This window comes from Schistocerca cancellata, chromosome 2 (assembly GCF_023864275.1).
Source record: "Schistocerca cancellata isolate TAMUIC-IGC-003103 chromosome 2, iqSchCanc2.1, whole genome shotgun sequence".
In the NCBI taxonomy this organism is placed as follows: Eukaryota; Metazoa; Arthropoda; class Insecta; order Orthoptera; family Acrididae; genus Schistocerca; species Schistocerca cancellata.
In genome coordinates this window covers 506,404,294-506,425,025 of record NC_064627.1, presented here as the reverse complement: position 1 = coordinate 506,425,025, position 20,732 = coordinate 506,404,294, and the positions used below count along the sequence as shown (strand labels likewise).

The window sequence follows — 20,732 nt, the reverse complement described above, 5'->3', positions numbered from 1 at the left end:
GCAACGGCAAGCTTTCTTACATGAAGGTACCGACTGTCTTGGCTCACAGTAGGATAAATGTACGAGTATTAACAGTTATGGCGATTACTTTTGAAAAAAAATGAATAGTCTGTGTTGCTTGAGACTTTTGCGTTAACTGCTTCAGTAGTTCACAACGTCATCCGAAGTCACCCCCGTGAACCACTGAAGCGAGAAACGGTTACCAACTTTTTTCCATCTGTCTCGTTTTCATTTGACTGCACCTTATAATATGTACAGACCTAGGTTATGTTATCGTGGCAGGAAGGAAGGAAGGAACATTAATATTTAAATTCCCGTCCATGAAGATGTTTTTAGAGACTGCATTGTTGTTGTTGTTGTGGTCTTCTGTCCAGAGACTGGTTTCATGCAGCTTTCCAAGCTACTCTATCCTGTGCAAGATTCTTCATCTCCCAGTACCTACTATAACCTACATCCTTCTGAATCTGCTTAGTGTATTCATCTCTTGGTCTCCCTCCACGTTTTTTTGCCCTCCACGCTACCCTCCAGTACTAAATTGGTGATCCCTTGATGCCTCAAAACATGTCCTACCAACCGATCCCTTCTTCTAGTCAAGTTATGTCACAAATTTCTCTTCTCCCCAACTGAATAGAACTGGGGAGAAGAGACTGAATACAAGCTCTAAATCGTGAAGCACATCTTCTTACTGCAAGCAACCCAGGAAAATACGTTTATTCATAAGCGAACCTCACATGGAGGATACGCCTGGTTCGCTATTATCGTGTGTCAACGAATTAGGTTATGGTATGTAACAGTTTTATTTTTAATAAGCGCCTTTCATATTTTAGAAATAGTTCCAGAATATGATTACTAGTTTTGGTAATACGTTGTCCATTTACAGAATCTACAAATCGAAACGAAGGAAAAGCGTATATTTATACGTTAGAATCTAAAAATATTTCTATTTGTATGTTATATGAGCATTGTGTGTGCAAAATAAAGCAGATCCAGAAAATAAATACCATAACACTGTTTCGGATTGACCATTGCTAATGAATTTCGTGGTCACATGGGCACTGTCCGCGCCGGTAGACCTTTGTTATCGAGTAATTAAACTATGTGACGTACCAGCAGTCCTGCCGGACAGATGGCAGCAATAGCGTTTTCAGTATTCTGCTGCAGCTCTTGCAACCTGTGAGGGTTATTTGAGTACACCAGATCCTCCTATGTGCTCCAAAGCTAAAAGTCAATAGGGAGAGAGCTCAGGCTTTCACGGTGGCCAGGAGTCTGCACCGCCTCTGCTCAGTGGCAGGGCGGCATGTGCTGCTGTCCCGTATTGCCGGATACGTCTGTGAGTTGATCCACACATGGATTACACAGTTTCTGACACACTAGACACTGCGCCGTGAACACCAATCTTGATATCATGCAACGGCTCTTCGAATTAATGAAGGTGATCTTCTAATTCGTAATTGCGCATGTTCAGTGAGTTCGCATCCATGACAGGCTGAACCAGACCTCATCTGCAGAAACACTGAGGACCCAAAAATTCTGATTCGACTTCAGTCAGAGATCACCGGCATAACTTAACACGCGAAAGTTCATCTGGACGCTTCAACTCCTGCACAAAAGTAAAATTATAAGAATACAAATGCAGCTTCGTTAACAAGGGTCAATTACGCATCAACCGTATAAATATTATCGTGCGAATTTTATTTTTACCGTCATTACGCATTAGAAAATCTCCATCAGTACTCTGAAGAGCCGTTGCATGATCTGACTATTGGTGTTTTGGTGCGCAATGTCGGCTGACTGCACCTTAACATGACTCTTTCACCGAACTATTAAATGCCAACGGTATTCATATGTGAATTACGTCACTTCTCTCTCTCTCTCCCTCCCTCTTTTTCAAGCACACGCACACACAAACACATACATAAAGTGTGAGTACAAAATTAGTAATAGTAAATAATTTAAAAAAGGATGTTCTATCGTAGCACACCACAAAATCTGCGGTTCTGACTTTCTTGTTGAAGTACCGGTATTTGGTACCAGTGCGTACTGTTACAAAGCAAGCACTATATATATGGGACGCCAAAACCTAATCTTCTTTCCTTTCCTTTTTTTAATATATGGTGTAACAGGTATAAGTACAGATTTTTATATTGGTCACTGAGGACGATGTATTTACGTCATTTGCAGATTAATAATTACAGTTACTACAAGACGTATGTTTTTAGGTTCAGTAGTACCTCCATATATGCGTGGTACAAGCAAGCCATTAATGCTTTTTCCCCTGGGTAGCAGATCAGCTGTTGAAGTGTGTCGCAGAACGACCATTCTATACTGACTGGCGTAGTCCACTGAGAGGTGGAGCTATAACAGTGCAGAAAAATCAGGTCGTAAAGTTTGCGTGTTGTGGGAAGACACGCAGGAAAAAACAACCAGCACATTGATGTGTGTACGTATTAAGGCACCTCATATAAAAATATCTGCACTTACGTCCATACGTATAGAACGAATCGTCGAAAACTAGCAGCAGCACCGCAAACATTGCGAAAATGAAAAGCGCTATCGATGTGCGGTTTTCACAGAACGGACTGGTTGTGAGGGCCTCGTTTTGTTAGCTAATAAACAGATCGTAATAACACTCGCAAAGTATATTTTTTGTGTAAACCTGCACTTTTTAAATGGAGCAATGCCTATTTACATTAACAAACTAAACGTAGGGTCAGTTACAATGTCAGTGCTGTTTGTTGCAGGATTCTAATGCGGGTCGTTTAAGAGACATCGTGTCTTGACAAGCCCCCACACCGACACTTGCACGTTTCCTGCAACATAACTGCACACACCAGTTATATGGATTCTGACTAGTAACGAGACAATCGACCATCACATGTTATTTCAAAATGACAACGGCAGCGCAAATACACGCTTCCACTCTAGTATGGAACGAATGCGGCACATGTGTTAGCAAGTCAGTGGAGGTGTCCGAGCAGGCTGCAGTAATTCGTCATTGGTGCGTTCTTGTAGACAGCGTCTTTCAGCTTTCCCCACAGAAAAAAGTCTATAGGTGTCAAATCCTGCGAACAGGCGGGTCAAGGTACAGGTCCTCTGACTTTAGTCCAACGATTTGGAAACAATTCGTGAAGACATGCTGTAGTACTTGGTGCATTATGGGCTGGACAGCCATCATGCTGGTGCCACTGGTCCTTCGTAATCTGCACAGGAAAGTCTTCTAGCATTCGTGGTAGATGGTCGGTTACGAGGCTGTGATACTTGTGCGCGTTTAGTGCTTCGTCTTTGAAAAACGGACCTATGAGCTGATGGTTCACTGTCCCAAACCACACGTTTACACTCCATGGAAGCTGACGTTCTACCTGATGAATCCAACGGGGATTCTGAACAGACCAATAGTGCATTTTTTCGGCGGTTTACCTGCCCGTGATTGGTAAAAGTTTCTTCATCAGTAACTAAGATACATGACACTGCTGGAGTGTCGTGTCTTAATGCTCTTGTACACAAATAAACCCGATTGTCATAATGGTTTCTGTGCGGCTCCTTATGATGAGAGATGTGAGAGGGATGCAGCTAGAGATCGCGTAGGACACTTACCTGACTCATCTCACTTCCTCGTACGACTGCGCGGGAGCTAACGTGCGGATCAACTACAACATAAGCAAGAGTATTAATTTTTCTCGTCACTTGTTTCCTTCTGCTAGTTTGTCTAGGTGTTACACTACCACTTTCACGTAACTGGCTGAAGAGGTTGACAAAAATTTACCGAGATGATTGATGTCTATTGCGATATCTTGCCACATACACCGCACGAGAGCAAACTGCATACTTCCTACACTCACCGTACACCATGAACATGTCGGCTTTTTCTGAACTGGTAAATCGCATCGTCCGCTGATGACCTAGTGCTAAGACTGTCACACACTATCAAACTAGCAAGTCACAGTGCACTCAAATAACATAAAAGCACAGTGTAAGCAAACATAACAACATCGTATCTAGCAACTACGTATGTTGAATGACGCAAACTAGTGCCGGTGTGGAAATTTTTCGTAATACGGTATCTCGTAAACGACTTGCACTAGACTCCTCTAACAAACACCACTGACATTCTGTTACCCGCATTTTAGTATATTAATGTCAATAGTCATTGTTCCATTCAAAACAGTGTACATGTACACAAAAAATACACTTTGTAAGTATTATTATAATCTGTTGACTGACTAAAGATACGGGCCCCTGACTACTAATCTATTCTGTGAAAACCACACATCAATAGCACTTTCCGTTTCCGCGATATTCGCGGTGCAAGTTTTAGGTGAGTCACCCTTATGTATACGCGCGCGTCTCCTATATACCAAAGCAGAACATGCCAGATCTTTAAATTTAAAGATAAACGTTCGACTGAAGTAGATTTTAAAATTTTCCTCGAATTCTATACGTCAAGGGCTTCACTGATGAATGTCACTGTTGCATTCTAGAGTTTCATTGTAGCTTTTATAGCCGGCCGCGGTGGCCGTGCGGTTCTAGGCGCTGCAGTCCGGAACCGCGGGACTGCTACGGTCGCAGGTTCGAATCCTGCCTCGGGCATGGATGTGTGTGATGTCCGTAGGTTAGTTAGGTTTAAGTAGTTCTAAGTTCTAGGGGACTGATGACCTAAGATGTTAAGTCCCATAGTGCTCAGAGCCATTTGTAGCTTTTATATATAGTTTTTATGTTTCCTACATTTAAAGTTTATATTAAATCATTCAAGTGTCTCCTTTGACAAGTATAATTTCGTACTAAATGATGACTTAGTTCATTAGAATTGTCATTGGTTTTTCCCTAAGTCCCATCTTTGCGTTAATAAGCCAAGTTAGCCATGGTGAAGAGACGAAAGAGCTTTGGCAAGGCGCTTCTTGTGTTGCAGGCTAGTGGAGCCATGAAGACCGCTGGGGGCGCGTCGTGTCTGCTGGTGCTGTGGTTGGGGGTGGGACTGCTCTGCTTGGGGGCGCACGCCGCGCCGCCGCAGAGGGGCCCGGCCATCACGTAAGTACTCAAAACACGCTCCTTCCATTCTACACGCTCCACAGTTCCATTCCGTTGCCCTAGTAGTCCTTGTTTATGCAGCCCTCCACACTACTCTGCCGTGTCTAAACTTCCGCGTATCTGTATAATTTCTACAACCTACAATCCATTTGAAACGGCCTTGGTCTCCCTCTACAATTTTTACTCCCCATCACTCAGCTACCAAACTGACGACTTTTGATGCTTCAGGATGCGCCCTATCAACCGATCCCTTATTTCAATGACGTGCAAGAAATTTATTTTCAGTTCAGTGCCTACGTTATCACATCTGCTCATCCAATCTACTGCATTCCGTTGTGGCACCAAATTTCAAACTCTTTTGTACTCTGCTTGTCTTAACTGTCCATCATCACGTTTCATTTCTGTACAAGACTACACTCCAGATGTATTCAGAAAATACTTCCTAACACTTAAATTTGTATTAAATATCAACAAATTTCTCGTTTTAAGAAACATTTTCTTGCTGTTGCCAGTCTACGTTTTATATCCTCTCTATTTTGACCATCGCCACTTATTCTGCTGCCCAAACAGTAAAACTACTACTTTTAGTGACTCGATTGTTGATCTAATACCCGCATCATAGCCTGATCTAATCCGACTACATTCCTTTTCCCTCGTTTTTCTTTTTTTTTCATATTCGTCTTGCATCCTCTTTCCATTCTATTCAAATGATCTTGCAAGTCCTTGCCATGTCTAACAGAATTACAATGCCATTAGTAAACCATAGAGTTTTATTTCTGCTCCCTGAATTACAATTCCATTTGTAATTTCGTCAGTAGTTTCCTTTACTTCTTGCTCGCCATACAGATTGGATAATATTGAGGACAGTTACACCCCTTTATGACACCTTTTCCACTACTGCCTCCCTTTCATTTCCTTCGTTGGAGGCACAGGGATAAAATGCGGGGAGCGAATGGTTATCTACGTCTTGTGCAGACAAGGTATAGATAATCATTCACGCCGTGTATTTTATACCCATCACCTCCAGTCATCATTATCCAAAACTTACTCTAAATATGCAGATGCTATACGGCAGGTGTGCCTTTCTTTAGTCTGTTGATATTAGTCGTAGGGTCAGTAGCGCTTCACGGGTTCTTACATTTCTTCGAAACCCAAACTGACCTTCCCTGTGGTCAACTTCTACCAGTCTTTCCAATCTTCTGCAACTAGTTCAAAATCAGATTGCTCTAAGCACTATGGGACTTAACATGTGAGGTCATCAGTCCCATTCTCTTAGAACTAATTAAACCTAACTAACCTAACGACATCACACACATCCACGCCCGAGGCAGGATTCGAACCTGCGACCGTAGCAGCCGCGTGGTTCCGGACTGAAGCGCAAGTAATTCATGTCAGTATTTTACAGCCATGACTGACACTTCTGCAATATTCACATTTTCCACCGCCTGCATTTTTTTTTATTTACAATTATTATTCTTGAAGTCTGTAGGCATTTTGCCTGCTTCATGTATCTCACATAGCAGGAGGATTACTTGTGTCATGGTATGTTTTCCCAATGATTTCTGTAATTCTGATGGAATGTCGTCTATTGCAGCACCTTGTTTGGACTTAGATGTTTCAGCGCTGTGTCAAATTCTTATCGTACTATCGTATCTCCAATCTCATCTTTATCCACTTCCTCGCCTCTCTCAATAATATTGTCTTGAAGTTCGTTTCCGTTGTTTATTTCTTTCTATATACTCCTCCCTGTCTTCACTTCTTTGCTTAGTACTGGTTTCGCATCAAAGTTCATGATATTCATACACATGCCCTTCTTTTCCTTCAGGCGCGCCTGTCCTTTCCGTAGTCATGCATGCTTCTACAGCTTTCGCATTTCTGCTCTAGCCTTTACTTATTTGACATTTTCTTCTTTCCGTCGATATCATTTTTAAACGTCTGCATGCCCTTTTGTTTGCGTAATTTGCTGCTTTTTAAAAATATTTTCTCTTTCGCAATTAAACTGCCCAAGGATTCCTATTGCGCCTAGTCTTTTTGCCTGTTTATCATCTGTTTCCTTCTCCACACCAGCTCTCAAGGCCATCCGTGTGTGTCCCGTTGTTTTCCGTTGTTTCAATCTTTGTCTAGCGCTCTCTTTGAAACTCTCCACTACCGACGGTTCTTTCAATTTATTCAGATCTCACATCTTTCAACTCTTTCAGTTCTCCAAATCTTTTAGTTTTAAACTGCATTTCGTAACCAATAATTTATGGGCCGGCCGCGGTGGCCGTGCGGTTGTGGCGCTGCAGTCCGGAACCGCGGGACTGCTACGGTCGCAGGTTCGAATCCTGCCTCGGGCATGGGTGTGTGTGATGTCCTTAGGTTAGTTAGGTTTAAGTAGTTCTAAGTTCTAGGGGACTTATGACCTAAGATGTTGAGTCCCATAGTGCTCAGAGCCATTTGAATAATTTATGGCTGGGGTTCACACCTGCTCCTGGAAATGTTCTTTAGTTTAAAAGCTACTTTCGAAATCTGTATTTCCATTATCTAATCTATCTGAAACCATCTGTTGCCTTCATATCTCTTATTGAAATACAACCTTGTTTCACACATTTTAAAACAAGTGTTTGTACGCTCAGAGCAAAATTCTGCTATTTGCCTCTCTTACTCGGTTGTTTTCTGTATCACGAAAAGAAAACACTGTTCACATGACACTTGACAGATTGTGACACAACTAGCGTGCCTGTTCAAGCGTGGCCCAGTGAACGGACTGCCTGGCAATGAGTGCACTTCGGTCACCGTTCTGGGGGAGGGAGAAATTCAGTTGCTCAGCGCAAATGGAAAATGGAGCAGAAACTATAACGTTTCACTTTCGGTGATATCCCTCTGACGGAGAAGGGATAGAAACGTGTCCTGGGAAGATTTCACAGAATAAACATTTCCCTCTGTAGCGATGTGTGCGTTATTCGGAAAGTTCGTAGCCGGTTAAATGTCTGCCAGACTGAGCACAGTTCGTTGTCTTCGCGGGCAATGCTCTTAGTGTTTGATCTATCCAAACTCGATATACAATCCGCCGTGTTGAGGAGAGATTAATTTCTTGGCAAAATAGTCATGAACATACTGGTGTTCATTTTAACTGGAGACATTGAACTATGTCGAAAACCACACATTGCATCAAAAAAGTTATAATTCCAATTTGCTTGTCTCGGAAGGACGCATCCAACGATACCGCACTTCGATCCGCCACCCCATCCCGTGCGTGGGTGGTGGGAGCAACTTTGAAATCTTCAATGGGAACCCCCATTTTTTATTGTAGATTGATAATCTATGGCAAAATCTACATACGTTTTGTCTGAATCATGTTCTTCCTTCCACCACAGATGGTGCTGTAATTGGAAGAACAGAAATGGGTTCACAGTGATAATTTACAACATTTTACGCAATGGCCCTTGAATATCCAATGGCACGTGGGACATCACCTCCATGCTGTGAGAGTAGGACAGGCCGGTATTTTATTGCTTCTAATTGTTAACCCCATTCGCAACGTTGTATTCCTCTGACATATCGAAGAGGGGACTACTCGGCGCGTCACCGTGGCCGTGTAGCGAAATACGACGTACTATAACAGGCAGTCCACTGCGACCGAAGCTCATGTGTCGTGCAGACGTAGTACAGATGGTGGCTCTAAACATCCGGAGAACAGACGTGAAGGTGGACGATGTATATTGTAACCACAGAAGAAAAAATTGAAATTATCCTCATTTACGGAGAATGTAGGAGAAATGTTGAGGCTGCTGTTTTCCAGAAAGATCTCGCTCTCGTTTGTTTTTTTACAAGGTTGTGAGCGCATTTATGTTTAATGGCAGTGCACAGACACGCAAAAGGAAACGAAGCAAACGAGTTAGAGGAGAAGCTAGTGAAATAGGTGTTCTAGCGGCAGTGCACCACTCCCTACGGCTAAGCGCCCAACAATTACGCCGCAAATCCGATTTGTCCGTAGGTAGTGTAGTCATAATACTGCGTCGTCATAAGTATCATCCATACCACGTGACAGTGCTTCGAGAACTTCACGTCACCGATTTCCAACACCGAGTAGTCTTTTGTCAACGTGCACGCCAACAAATGCAAACGACCCCCACCTTCTTTGCCGAGGTACAGTTTTCCGATGAGTGTACATGTACATACCATGGTAGCGTTAACCGGGATAACATGCATTACTCGAGTGTAGACACTACCCATTGGTTACGGCAAGTTGACAAACAACGTCCTTGGTCGGTTAACGTATGGTGTGGCATCATGGGGAACAAGCTCACTGGTCTGTATTTATCGACGGCACGGTGAAGGGTCTCGCTTCCCACGCCCGGGTTCCCGGGTTCGATTCCCGGCGGGGTCAGGGATTTTCTCTGCCTCGTGATGACTGGGTGTTGTGTGATGTCCTTAGGTTAGTTAGGTTTAAGTAGTTCTAAGTTCTTGGGGACTGATGGCCATAGATGTTAAGTCCCATAGTGCTCAGAGCCATTTGAACCACGGTGAAGGGAAGCAAATATCGAACGTCTTTGGAACAGGAACTACCGGTACTGCTGCAGGATGTTGCCGTGGACGTTCGACATTGTATGTTGTTTCAGCATGACGGTTGTGCAGCGCGTTACGCGATTGAAACACTAGAGGTAGTGGCCGAGCGTTTCTAGGCGAAACAGTCTGGAACCGCGCGACCGCTATGGTCGCAAGTTCGAATCCTGCCTCAGGCATGGATGTGTGTGATGTCCTTAGGTTAGTTAGGTTTAAGTAGTTCTAAGTTCTAGGGGACTGATGACCATAGATGTTATGTCCCATAGTGCTCAGAGCCATTTGAACCACTAGAGGTATTAGGCCGTATTTACATTGGCCGGTGGATAGGCGAAGGTGGCCCTATTAATTGGTTCGCTATGTCGTCGTATTTGACGCCGCCGAATTTCTTTCTGAGGGGATATTTAAAAGATACGGTGTACCAGCAAGTGCCAACAGGCCATGATGACATGGTCGACCGAATCAGAAGCGCCTGTGCTGACATTCCCGCAGATATGCTTCTGTTCTGTGTACGGTAATTTGAAACGGAGATCACTAAGTTGGTGGTACTACTTTTGAACACCCTCTCTAATTGGAAGAGAAGAGTAGCGTTCGCCTAGAGCCTCGGTCACAGGGCGCGTCCAGTAGTCCCCTGTCCGACATGCCGGAGGAATACAATGTTTCAAATGGGCTATCCAATTAGAAGTTATGAAATACTTGCCTGTCCTACCCTTGCAGAATGGAGGGAGGGGGCCATTGAGTAGCATGTCATAAATTATGATTGTGTACCCATTTCCATTCGTCCGGTTCCAGCACCATCTGTGGCAAAACGAAGAAAATGCTTCAGATCATCATCATCATCATCATCATCATTTAAGACTGATTATGCCTTTCAGCGTTCAGTCTGGAGCATAGCCCCCCCTTATACAGTTCCTCCATGATCCCCTATTCAGTGCTAACATTGATGCCTCTTCTGATGTTAAACCTATTACTTCAAAATCATTCTTAACCGAATCCAGGTACCTTCTCCTCGGTCTGCCCCGACTCCTCCTACCCTCTACTGCTGAATCCATGAGTCTCTTGGGTAACCTTGCTTCTCCCATGCGTGTAACATGACCCCACCATCTAAGCCTGTTCGCCCTGACTGCTACATCTATAGAGTTCATTCCCAGTTTTTCTTTGATTTCCTCATTGTGGACACCCTCCTGCCATTGTTCCCATCTGCTAGTACCTGCAATCATCCTAGCTACTTTCATATCCGTAACCTCAACCTTGTTGATAAGGTAACCTGAATCCACCCAGCTTTCGCTCCCATACAACAAAGTTGGTCGAAAGATTGAACGGTGCACAGATAACTTAGTCTTGGTACTGACTTCCTTCTTGCAGAAGAGAGTAGATCGTAGCTGAGCGCTCACTACATTAGCTTTGCTACACCTCGCTTCCAGTTCTTTCACTATGTTGCCATCCTGTGAGAATATGCATCCTAAGTACTTGAAACCGTCCACCTGTTATAACTTTGTTCCTCCTATTTGGCACTCAATCCATTTATATTTCTTTCCCACTGACATTACTTTCGTTTTGGAGATGCTAATCTTCATACCATAGTCCTGATCTAGCTCTGAAATATTACTTTGCAAACTTTCAATCGAATCTGCCATCACAACTAAGTCATCCGCATATGCAAGACTGCTTATTTTGTGTTCACATATCTTAATCTCACCCAGCCAGTCTATTGTTTTCAACATATGATCCATGAATAATATGAACAACAGTGGAGACAGGTTGCAGCCTTGTCTTACCCCTGAAACTACTCTGAACCATGAACTCAATTTACCGTCAACTCTAACTGCTGCCTGACTATCCATGTAAAGACATTTAATTGCTTGTCTTAGAATCGTAATCTGCAAAAAAATAAATAAATAAAAACAGAGTTCCCACTGAAGATTTCAAAGTTGTACCCGCCACCCACGCACGAGATGTGGTGGCAGGTCTAGTGTGGTATCATTGGATGTCCCCCTCCAAGAAAAACAAATTAGAATTATAAATTATAACCTTTTTTTAATCCGATGTGTAGTTTTCGAGATATTTCAATGTCTTTAGTTAAAATGAACACCCTATGCATAGAGCAACAACAAACAAATATTTCATTCTCGCGCCACGGCCATGTTACGCTGCGTGCAAGCAGTCTTAATCGCTCATCTCAACTGCCCGTAATCACCATATGGCTTGCTGAGCCGACGAGTGGTTAGAAATTGCGTTCTTGTGGATCCTAGAGCCGACCGGAGTGGCCGTGCGGTCCGAGGCGCTCCAGTCTGGAGCCGAGCGACCGCTACGGTCGCAGGTTCGAATCCTGCCTCGGGCATGGATGTGTGTGATGTCCTTAGGTTAGTTAGGTTTAATTAGTTCTAAGTTATAGGCGACTGATGACCTCAGAAGTTAAGTAGCACAGTGCTCAGAGCCATTTGGATCCTAGAGCGCACGTCGTTTGGACGGGCTGTACCACCTTCCCTCCATCCCTTGATTTAGTTGGGAGCCACGTAGTAACTTACTGTGGACGGACCTCGTGAGGTTGTCAGTCACCGAAAGGTCGCCGTTTCGTTTCGCGCCGCGGGCTTGAATGTGAATTTTAATGTGAGTCTTCTTCAACCATAAGAAGCTTTGTGTTATCCTTCAGCGTTGCCCATAATTGATGTTGATCATCTATTCAAATAAGCAGGGTGGTGTTTGACTGTCTAGTGAGGCCTGGAAAGGTACTGGGCATTGTCATCTGGCAAATGATGTTGCACACCAGAAGTGGTTTGACTTTCAAACTTGAAGTAATCGTAGGCGTTCCAGAGCTTATCGACGACACTTATGAAGCCCGTCGCTCCTTCACACTATAAAAACACGTGAAACGCAGAAAACTGGATGTCCTCGCAACCATAAATTACGTCAGTAATTCTGAAAGCCAGCCGAGAGGTCCGAACTGTATGCTGTAATAAACCCACGCTTAAATGTTCCACAATCATTCTTCACAATAAAACTGCTACGTGATCTTTTTTCATGTTATAGCAGTTATTCCCTAGATTAAGCATAGGACTGAGTGCAGAGCAATAACAATTGGTACTTATCTTTTCAAGATGGATTCAGTGTCTGGATCTCCTCTCTTGCTCCGTAATACTCTATAAAAGTAGGTCCTCGGTGTTGTATATTAACTGTATCTGAAGAATTAAAAATTTCGGTTTACCACAACTGTTTCCTTTTTTATCTTCTCAATTGAGCACCCATATTCTCACAAATACTGTATAAATATGTTTCGAAAACAACAAGTATCTTAGTCATACAACACAAGGACTTTAATCGAAAACCTTCCCGATCATAAGCTGAGAGCAACATGAACCAAATTCTAAAAATGCTAATCCCACTCTGACGCACTTGCCGTCTAAAAATTGTGTATACGAGTATATTGTAGATTCAGGTTCCAGAATCTTCTAGAACCGAAAATAAATTTCACATTAAGGTGGCTTGCATTATTTGTCGGTTTTGATTTATGTATTGTTTTCTGAAAATAATTATTTACGTAAAGATTTATTGACAGAATGGTTAATAACAAACGTATTAAAAATAAAAGCTTCCTCTCATTTCATTATATCAGTTTCGTTATCGATGGCAAAATCAACGAAATTATAAATGGAAACAGATATTTTGCTTAAAGCTAACACTGGAAATACAAATTATTGCAGTTAAGATAGACTTCTTTTCATATTATGTACTTTTAGAATTGTGTCTACTACTTTTCATGGTGTGATATCAAAACACAAGTGGCAAATATATTTACGAGAAAGTTGTGTCTGACAGAAAAGTTTATAATCGTTCATGGATGAGAAATAATTCATATAATTAAGTCAACTCAAGTCTGGATGAAATTCAGATGGTATCGAACAGTTCATTACTTAAGTAGACGTTGCGAGGGGAGGGGGGATGAGGGGGAGAGGGGGGGGGGATAGAGTCACTATAAGTGCTGGGCAGCATGGTGGTACACCATAACTTTTGTGCCCCAAAATATTTTTACGCTGTTATGAAACACGAGAAGTAGCTACAAGTCGTAACTGTTTGTTTTCTTTCTACATTTACTTATTTGAAAATTGCAGCATCCTCAAAGAAGGACCTGTAGGACAGTGCATTAGTATTAAGTGATTAAAATGGAAGCAGTGAAGCAGCAGTCTCCAATGACCGAAAAGACCATTGTTGCGCCAAGATGGGCACGTATAGAGCAGTCAGACGAAGTGGAAATGTGAAAGTAAATGGCAATCTAGATCGTCGACGCGAAATCATCCTCATGTGAGTCCGAACAGGTAGAAGAAGTGGCCACTGGGAAATGGGTCTGTGATACTCCAATATTTGGACTCGTACAGGGAATGTGTAAGTGGAACCAGTTGTTACGAGACTGTCGGGCTTAGCTGTAGCGGATATTGGAGCGCGCGAATCTGACTTGAGGCTAGGATGGCCGTCTCCTTGTCCACGTGACCGTATAATGGATGGTACTGGTATGGAGTCTGTGCAGGGTGCAGATTTGACTAGAGGTACACGCAGCTTTACGTTGGTTGCAGTTACCTAAGATTTATATTCGGCTACACTAATGTGGCCTTTACAAACACAAAGGCACTTTTTTTCAGTAGCATGACGAAACGTACAAAAATAAATAGTGGCCTTGATAACAATACCATCCGTACACTGCGCTGTACTGCTGTGAGTCCCTAAGAAAAACCGAGCGAGGTGGCGCAGTGGTTAGACACTGGACTCGTATTCGGGAGGACGACGGTTCAATCCCGCGTCCGGCCATCCTGATTTAGGTTTTCCGTGATTTCCGTAAATCGCTCCAGGCAAATGCCGGGATGGTTCCTTTCAAAGGGCAGGGCCGACTTCCTTCCCTGTCCTTCCCTAATCCGATGAGACCGATGACCTCGCTGTCTGGTCTCCTTCCCCAGAACAACCACCACCAACCACCCTAAGAAAATGTTCGCAGCCTCGCATAGACTTTGAAAAGCGCTTTCTTCGATTGTTTCCGTATAAAGAGCTGTCAACAAGAAGAGGCTCCATTGTTCTAAATCTGTTGCTGAATGAAAATAATTATCTTTTCCTGGTAAATTAATGCGCTGCTATTCTCAGCGAACCAGAGTAAGAATTATAGGATCTGCTGAACGGAGTGGACATTCTACTGAGTACAGAACAAAGACTGAAAGTAAACTAAAAAAAGACGAATGAACTGAGGAGTAGCGGAAATGGGATTAGCGAAAAACTTCTCATTAAAAATACTGACATCTTATTAGAAGAAGTGAAGAAATTTGTCTGCATTATGGACAAGGTAAGGAGAATATGACGAGCAGTCTACCATTAGCAAAGAGGGCATTCCTGGCTAAAAGAAGTCTACTAGCATCAAACATAGACCTAAATTCGTATGTACATCTGGGTCACAGATTTGTACAGAATTGAATAATGGGCTGTGAGAAAGCCGGAAAGGAAAACAATCGAAGCATCTGAGATGTAGTAGCACAGAAGAATGTTGAAATTTAAGTGGACTGACAAGATGAGAGTGAGGAGGTTCTCCGCCGATTTGAAGACGAAAGGGATGTGTCGCAAACACTAATAGAAGGGACAGAATGATAGGACATGTATTAAGACGTTAATAAATAACTTTCATGGAATTAGACGGAGACGTAGCGAGCGAAGATTGTAAGGCAAGACAGAGACTGGCAATACAGTACATAGAACTTATAACTGAATGGACAGAGTGTAAGTGCTAAAATGAAACGAAGATATTGGCGCAGGATAGAATATCATTGTAGACCGCATCAAATCACATTGATGACATATCCCACACCCTCCCAAAATTTTTTATTTTCTTGCATCATGACCCAGTAGCGTAAAGTTTAAACAAAATATCAAAGAATATTCGCTATGCGAGTGAAAGCGTCGCTCCAAAGCACGGGAAATATTCACTCATACTTAGTGGTAGGTATAAAAACAAAGGCAGCCCTTCCTGACGACTCAATGACTGCGATTTTCTACATCTCCATCTATATTTACATCTACATCTACATAATATATATTATCTACTCCGCAAGCCACCGTACGGCGCGTAGCGAAGGGTACCCTGCACCACTACTAGTCATTTCCTTTCCTGTTCCACTCGCAAACAGAGCGAGGGAAAAACGACTATCTATATGCCTCCGTATGAGCCCGAATTTCTTGTATCTTATCTTCGTGGTCCTTACGCGCAATATATTGGCGGCAGCAGCATCGTTCGGCAATCAGTTTCAAATGCCGTTTCTTTAAATATTTTTCAGTAGTGTTTCTCGAGAAGAATGTCGCCTTCCCCCCCCCCTCCCCGTCCTTCCCCCCCCCCTCCCCCCTCAGGGATTCCCATATGAGTGCTCGAAGCATCTCCGTAACACTTACGTGTTGTTAGAATCTACGGGTAACAAATGTAGCAGCCTGCCTCTGAATTGATTCGATGTCTTCCTTCAATCCGACCTGGTACAGATCCCAAACACTCGAGCAGTACTCAATAACAGGTCGCACCCGCGTCCTATATGCAGTCTCCTTTACAGGTGAACCACTCTCCTAATATTCTCCCAATAAACCGAAGTCGACCATCCGTCTTCCATATCACAGTTCTCACATGCTCGTTCTATCTCATATCGCTTTTGCAGCGTCACGCCCAGATATTTAAACGACGTGACTGTGTCAAGCAGGACACGAGTAATACTGTAACCGAGCATATACACTCCTGGAAATTGAAATAAGAACACCGTGAATTCATTGTCCCAGGAAGGGGAAACTTTATTGACACATTCCTGGGGTCAGATACATCACATGATCACACTGACAGAACCACAGGCACATAGACACAGACAACAGAGCATGCACAATGTCGGCACTAGTACAATGTATATCCACCTTTCGCAGCAATGCAGGCTGCTATTCTCCCATGGAGACGATCGTAGAGATGCTGGATGTAGTCCTGTGGAACGGCTTGCCATGCCATTTCCACCTGGCGCCTCAGTTGGACCAGCGTTCGTGCTGGACGTGCAGACCGCGTGAGACGACGCTTCATCCAGTCCCAAACATGCTCAATGGGGGACAGATCCGGAGATCTTGCTGGCCAGGGTAGTTGACTTACACCTTCTAGAGCACGTTGGGTGGCACGGGATACATGCGGACGTGCATTGTCCTGTTGGAACAGCAAGTTCCCTTGCCGGTCTAGGAATGGTAGAACGATGGGTTCGACGACGGTTTGGATGTACCGTGCACTATTCAGTGTCCCCTCGACGATCACCAGTGGTGTACGGCCAGTGTAGGAGATCGCTCCCCACACCATGATGCCGGGTGTTGGCCCTGTGTGCCTCGGTCGTATGCAGTCCTGATTGTGGCGCTCACCTGCACGGCGCCAAACACGCATACGACCATCATTGGCACCAAGGCAGAAGCGACTCTCATCGCTGAAGACGACACGTCTCCATTCGTCCCTCCATTCACGCCTGTCGCGACACCACTGGAGGCGAGCTGCACGATTTTGGGGCGTGAGCGGAAGACGGCCTAACGGTGTGCGGGACCGTAGCCCAGCTTCATGGAGACGGTTGCGAATGGTCCTCGCCGATACCCCAGGAGCAACAGCATCCCTAATTTGCTGGGAAGTGGCGATGCGGTCCCCTACGGTACTGCGTAGGATCCTACGGTCTTGGCGTGCATCCGTGCGTCGCTGCGGTCCGGTCCCAGGTCGACGGGCACGTGCACCTTCCGCCGACCACTGGCGACAACATCGATGTACTGTGGAGACGTCACGCCCCGTGTGTTGAGCAATTCGGCGGTACGTCCACCCGGCCTCCCGCATGCCCACTATACGCCCTCGCTCAAAGTCCGTCAACTCCACATACGGTTCACGTCCACGCTGTCGCGGCATGCTACCAGTGTTAAAGACTGCGATGGAGCTCCGTATGCCACGGCAAACTGGCTGACACTGACGGCGGCGGTGCACAAATGCTGCGCAGCTAGCGCCATTCGACGGCCAACACCGCGGTTCCTGGTGTGTCCGCTGTGCCGTGCGTGTGATCATTGCTTGTACAGCCCTCTCGCAGTGTCCGGAGCAAGTATGGTGGGTCTGACACACCGGTGTCAATGTGTTCTTTTTTCCATTTCCAGGAGTGTAGGTTTCATCTTCCTACTCATGCGCATCAACTCACATTTTTCCGACGGGAACAATAATGTGATTTTAAGAACATGAACTGTAGAGGACTCTTTCAGATGTTAAAGTATTTCGCATAGAAAAAGAGACTTGTCCTGAAAAAAACTCCTGTTACGCAGTGGGTAGGATAGACACAAATTATCCTGAAATACCCGATTTTCAATGCTGTTGTTGTTGTGATCTTCTGTATGAAGCCTCTTTGTATCCGAATAACTATTGAACTTGCTTATTGTTTTCATTCCTTCGACTCCCTCTACAGTTTTACCCTCACACACTTCCCTCCATTAGCGGCCGGCCGCGGTAGCCGTGCGGTTCTAGTCGCTGCAGTCCGGAACTGCGGGACTGCTACGGTCGCAGGTTCGAATCCTGCCTCGGGCATGGATGTGTGTGATGTCCTTAGGTTAGTTAGGTTTAAGTAGTTCTAAGTTCTAGGGGACCGATGACCTAAGATGTTAAGTCCCATAGTGCTCAGAACCATTTGAACCATTTTTTTCCATTAGCAAATTGACGATTCCTTGATACCTCAGTATGTCTCCTCTCAATCACTTCGTTTAGTCAAGTTGTATCATTATTTTTTCTCCAGTTTGACTCAGTACATTCTCATTAGTTACTCGATCTATCCACCTAATCTTCAGCATTCTTTTGTAGCACATTTCAAAGGTTTCTAATCACTTCTTTCCTGAACTGCATATTGTGTAACTTTCACTTCTGTACGAGGCTACACTCCAAACAAATACCTTCAGAAAAGACTTCCTAACTCTTAGATTTGTATTCTATATTAACAACTTCGTCTTTTTCAGAATTGCTTTCCTTGCCAGAGACACGCTGAATTTAACATCCTCTCTTCTTGTAAAATCGTAACTAATTTTGTAAAATTCATCGCTTAGTTTTAGTGTCCCTCAGCATCATTGATTTTCTTCGAACGCAACCCATTAGTCTTGTTTTACTTTTATTGATGTTCAACTTATAACCTCTTCGAGGCACTGAGCATTCCGTTCAATTGCTCCTCCAGGTCCTTTGCCGTCTCTGACAGAATTGCAGCGGCATCGGGAAATCTCGAAGTTTCATTTCTTACCCCTGAACGTTAATTCCCTTTCTAAATTTTTTCTTGGTCTTATTTATTGCTTGCTACGTGTACAGATTGAATAACATGGCGGACAGGCTACAACCCTGTCTCACTCCCTTCTCAACCATTGCTTCCTGTTCGTGTCCTTCGACTATTATTGCTGTCTTGATTTCTTCACAAGTCCTAAACAATCTTTCGCTTCTTGTACTTTATCCCAGCTACCTTCACAAATTTAGTGTATTCCGGTCAACAATGTCAACAGCTTTCTCTAGATCAACAAATGCAGTAAACATAGGTTTTCTTTTCTTTAACCTATCTTCTAAGTCACCTAGTTAGTTTTGCTTGAAGTCTTCCTACGTTTCTGGAAGCCAAATTAATCTTCCCCGAGGTCGGTCTCTACCAGTTTTCTATAGATAACGGGTCTCAGTGTTTTCCAATACCGAGATCTTAAACTGTTATTTGAGTAACATTCTCATCTGTCAGTAGATGCCTTCTTTGGAATTGGAAATATTACTTTCTTTTTTATGTCTGAGGGTGTCTCGCGTGTTTCATACGTGTTGCACATCAGATGGAACAATTTTGTTCTTGCTAGCTCTCCCAAGGATCTCGATAATTCTGATGGAATGTCATGTACACCAAGGCCCTTGTTTCGACTTTTGTCTTTGAGTGTCCTGTCAAATTCTTCTCGCACTATCATATCTCCCAGCTTATCTTCAGGTACTTCCTCTTCCCTTTCTACAACATTGTCTTCAGTCTTCAGTCCCTTTGTATAGTCCTTGATATATTCTCTTTCCCTCTGTCATTATAACACACAAAATGTTATTAGTGTGGGACGAATAATGTAGACACCCGCTCCGCTATACTAAAAGCATTGTAACAGATTATTTGAGAGTAACATTACCGAGTTGTTTATTTTTGAACACCGGAACGAAAATAATGCTCCACAACCTATAGAACGCTTGAGTCGCAGCCTTCTCTGACCGTGAGCCGAGCGCGAAACACCGCCCGACACGGAAACGCTTCGTAGAGTCGCGAACACCCGGGAGAGCCATCAGGCTAACGACCGCCTGCAGCACTTTGCGTCCAATTGGGACGGTCGCCGGTAATTAGAAACGGCTGCAGCCACCGCTGTACCCCCAGCGTTGCGCCTATAGGCACCGAACTGCCCACGGCGCGGCAGCTTCGTGCCTGGCAGGTAAATTGCGACAAATTGCGGACACATCGTTAAAGAGGGAAGAATGAACAGTTTCTGATTAAACTAAAGCTAATTGCTATTACCCGTACTTCGAAACAAATTCTTTTTCTGCCCAGTCTAAGTAGAACGTTCCCAACTACTGTCGACTGATCAGCATCAGATGTAAATTTATTCTTAAATATAATGTTTCTTTCATCTTTTACTGCTTGGTAGCAGAGGAAGTTTTATGAAGCATATATGGAATAAAGGGGGAGAACTAAATTTCTGTTTTCAGTTCGTGAAAATGAATAAAGGAAACAAATTTCCTGAAGGAGTCTACGACCATTGTGGTTATTTTGTAAATGAAAGCGTCTAGATCGCTTCATATATTATTTTATTTATAACGTCGTTCAGCTACTGCCATCGCCAGACTAAAACGTAGAACTTTGAAACATCTTTCAGTGTGAAATCTAACTGTCGTCTTCATTTTAATTAATGACTCAAACAAAAAAATGAACTACAGGGTGTTCCGTTTGAGATGTCAGAAAAGTATAATACTATATTCATTAAGTTAATGTATATATCTCTTTGCAATTTTTTTAACGTACGTGAAAATGATGGGCGTTAACAATGAGTGACCATGCTCCGGGGGGCAAGTCAGCATCGCGTAGTTCATAACACAGACACCAGATGTCAGAATCACACTCTACGTAGGTGGCACA

At 43.7% G+C, this 20,732-nt stretch overlaps 1 protein-coding gene across 2 annotated transcripts in view; it reads left to right on the top strand.

The window, feature by feature from the left end:
* Positions 1-20,732, top strand: part of LOC126162048 (myosin-13) — a 320,343-nt gene that overhangs the window by 248,539 nt on the left and 51,072 nt on the right. The window contains exon 3 of one of the 2 annotated variants that reach the window (XM_049918288.1): positions 4,907-5,025. In XM_049918288.1, coding sequence (XP_049774245.1) covers positions 4,919-5,025 — 107 coding nt within the window. In that variant the 5' untranslated portion in view covers positions 4,907-4,918. The remainder of the gene's footprint in view (positions 1-4,906; positions 5,026-20,732) is intronic. The other variant, XM_049918289.1, reaches the window with a different exon arrangement.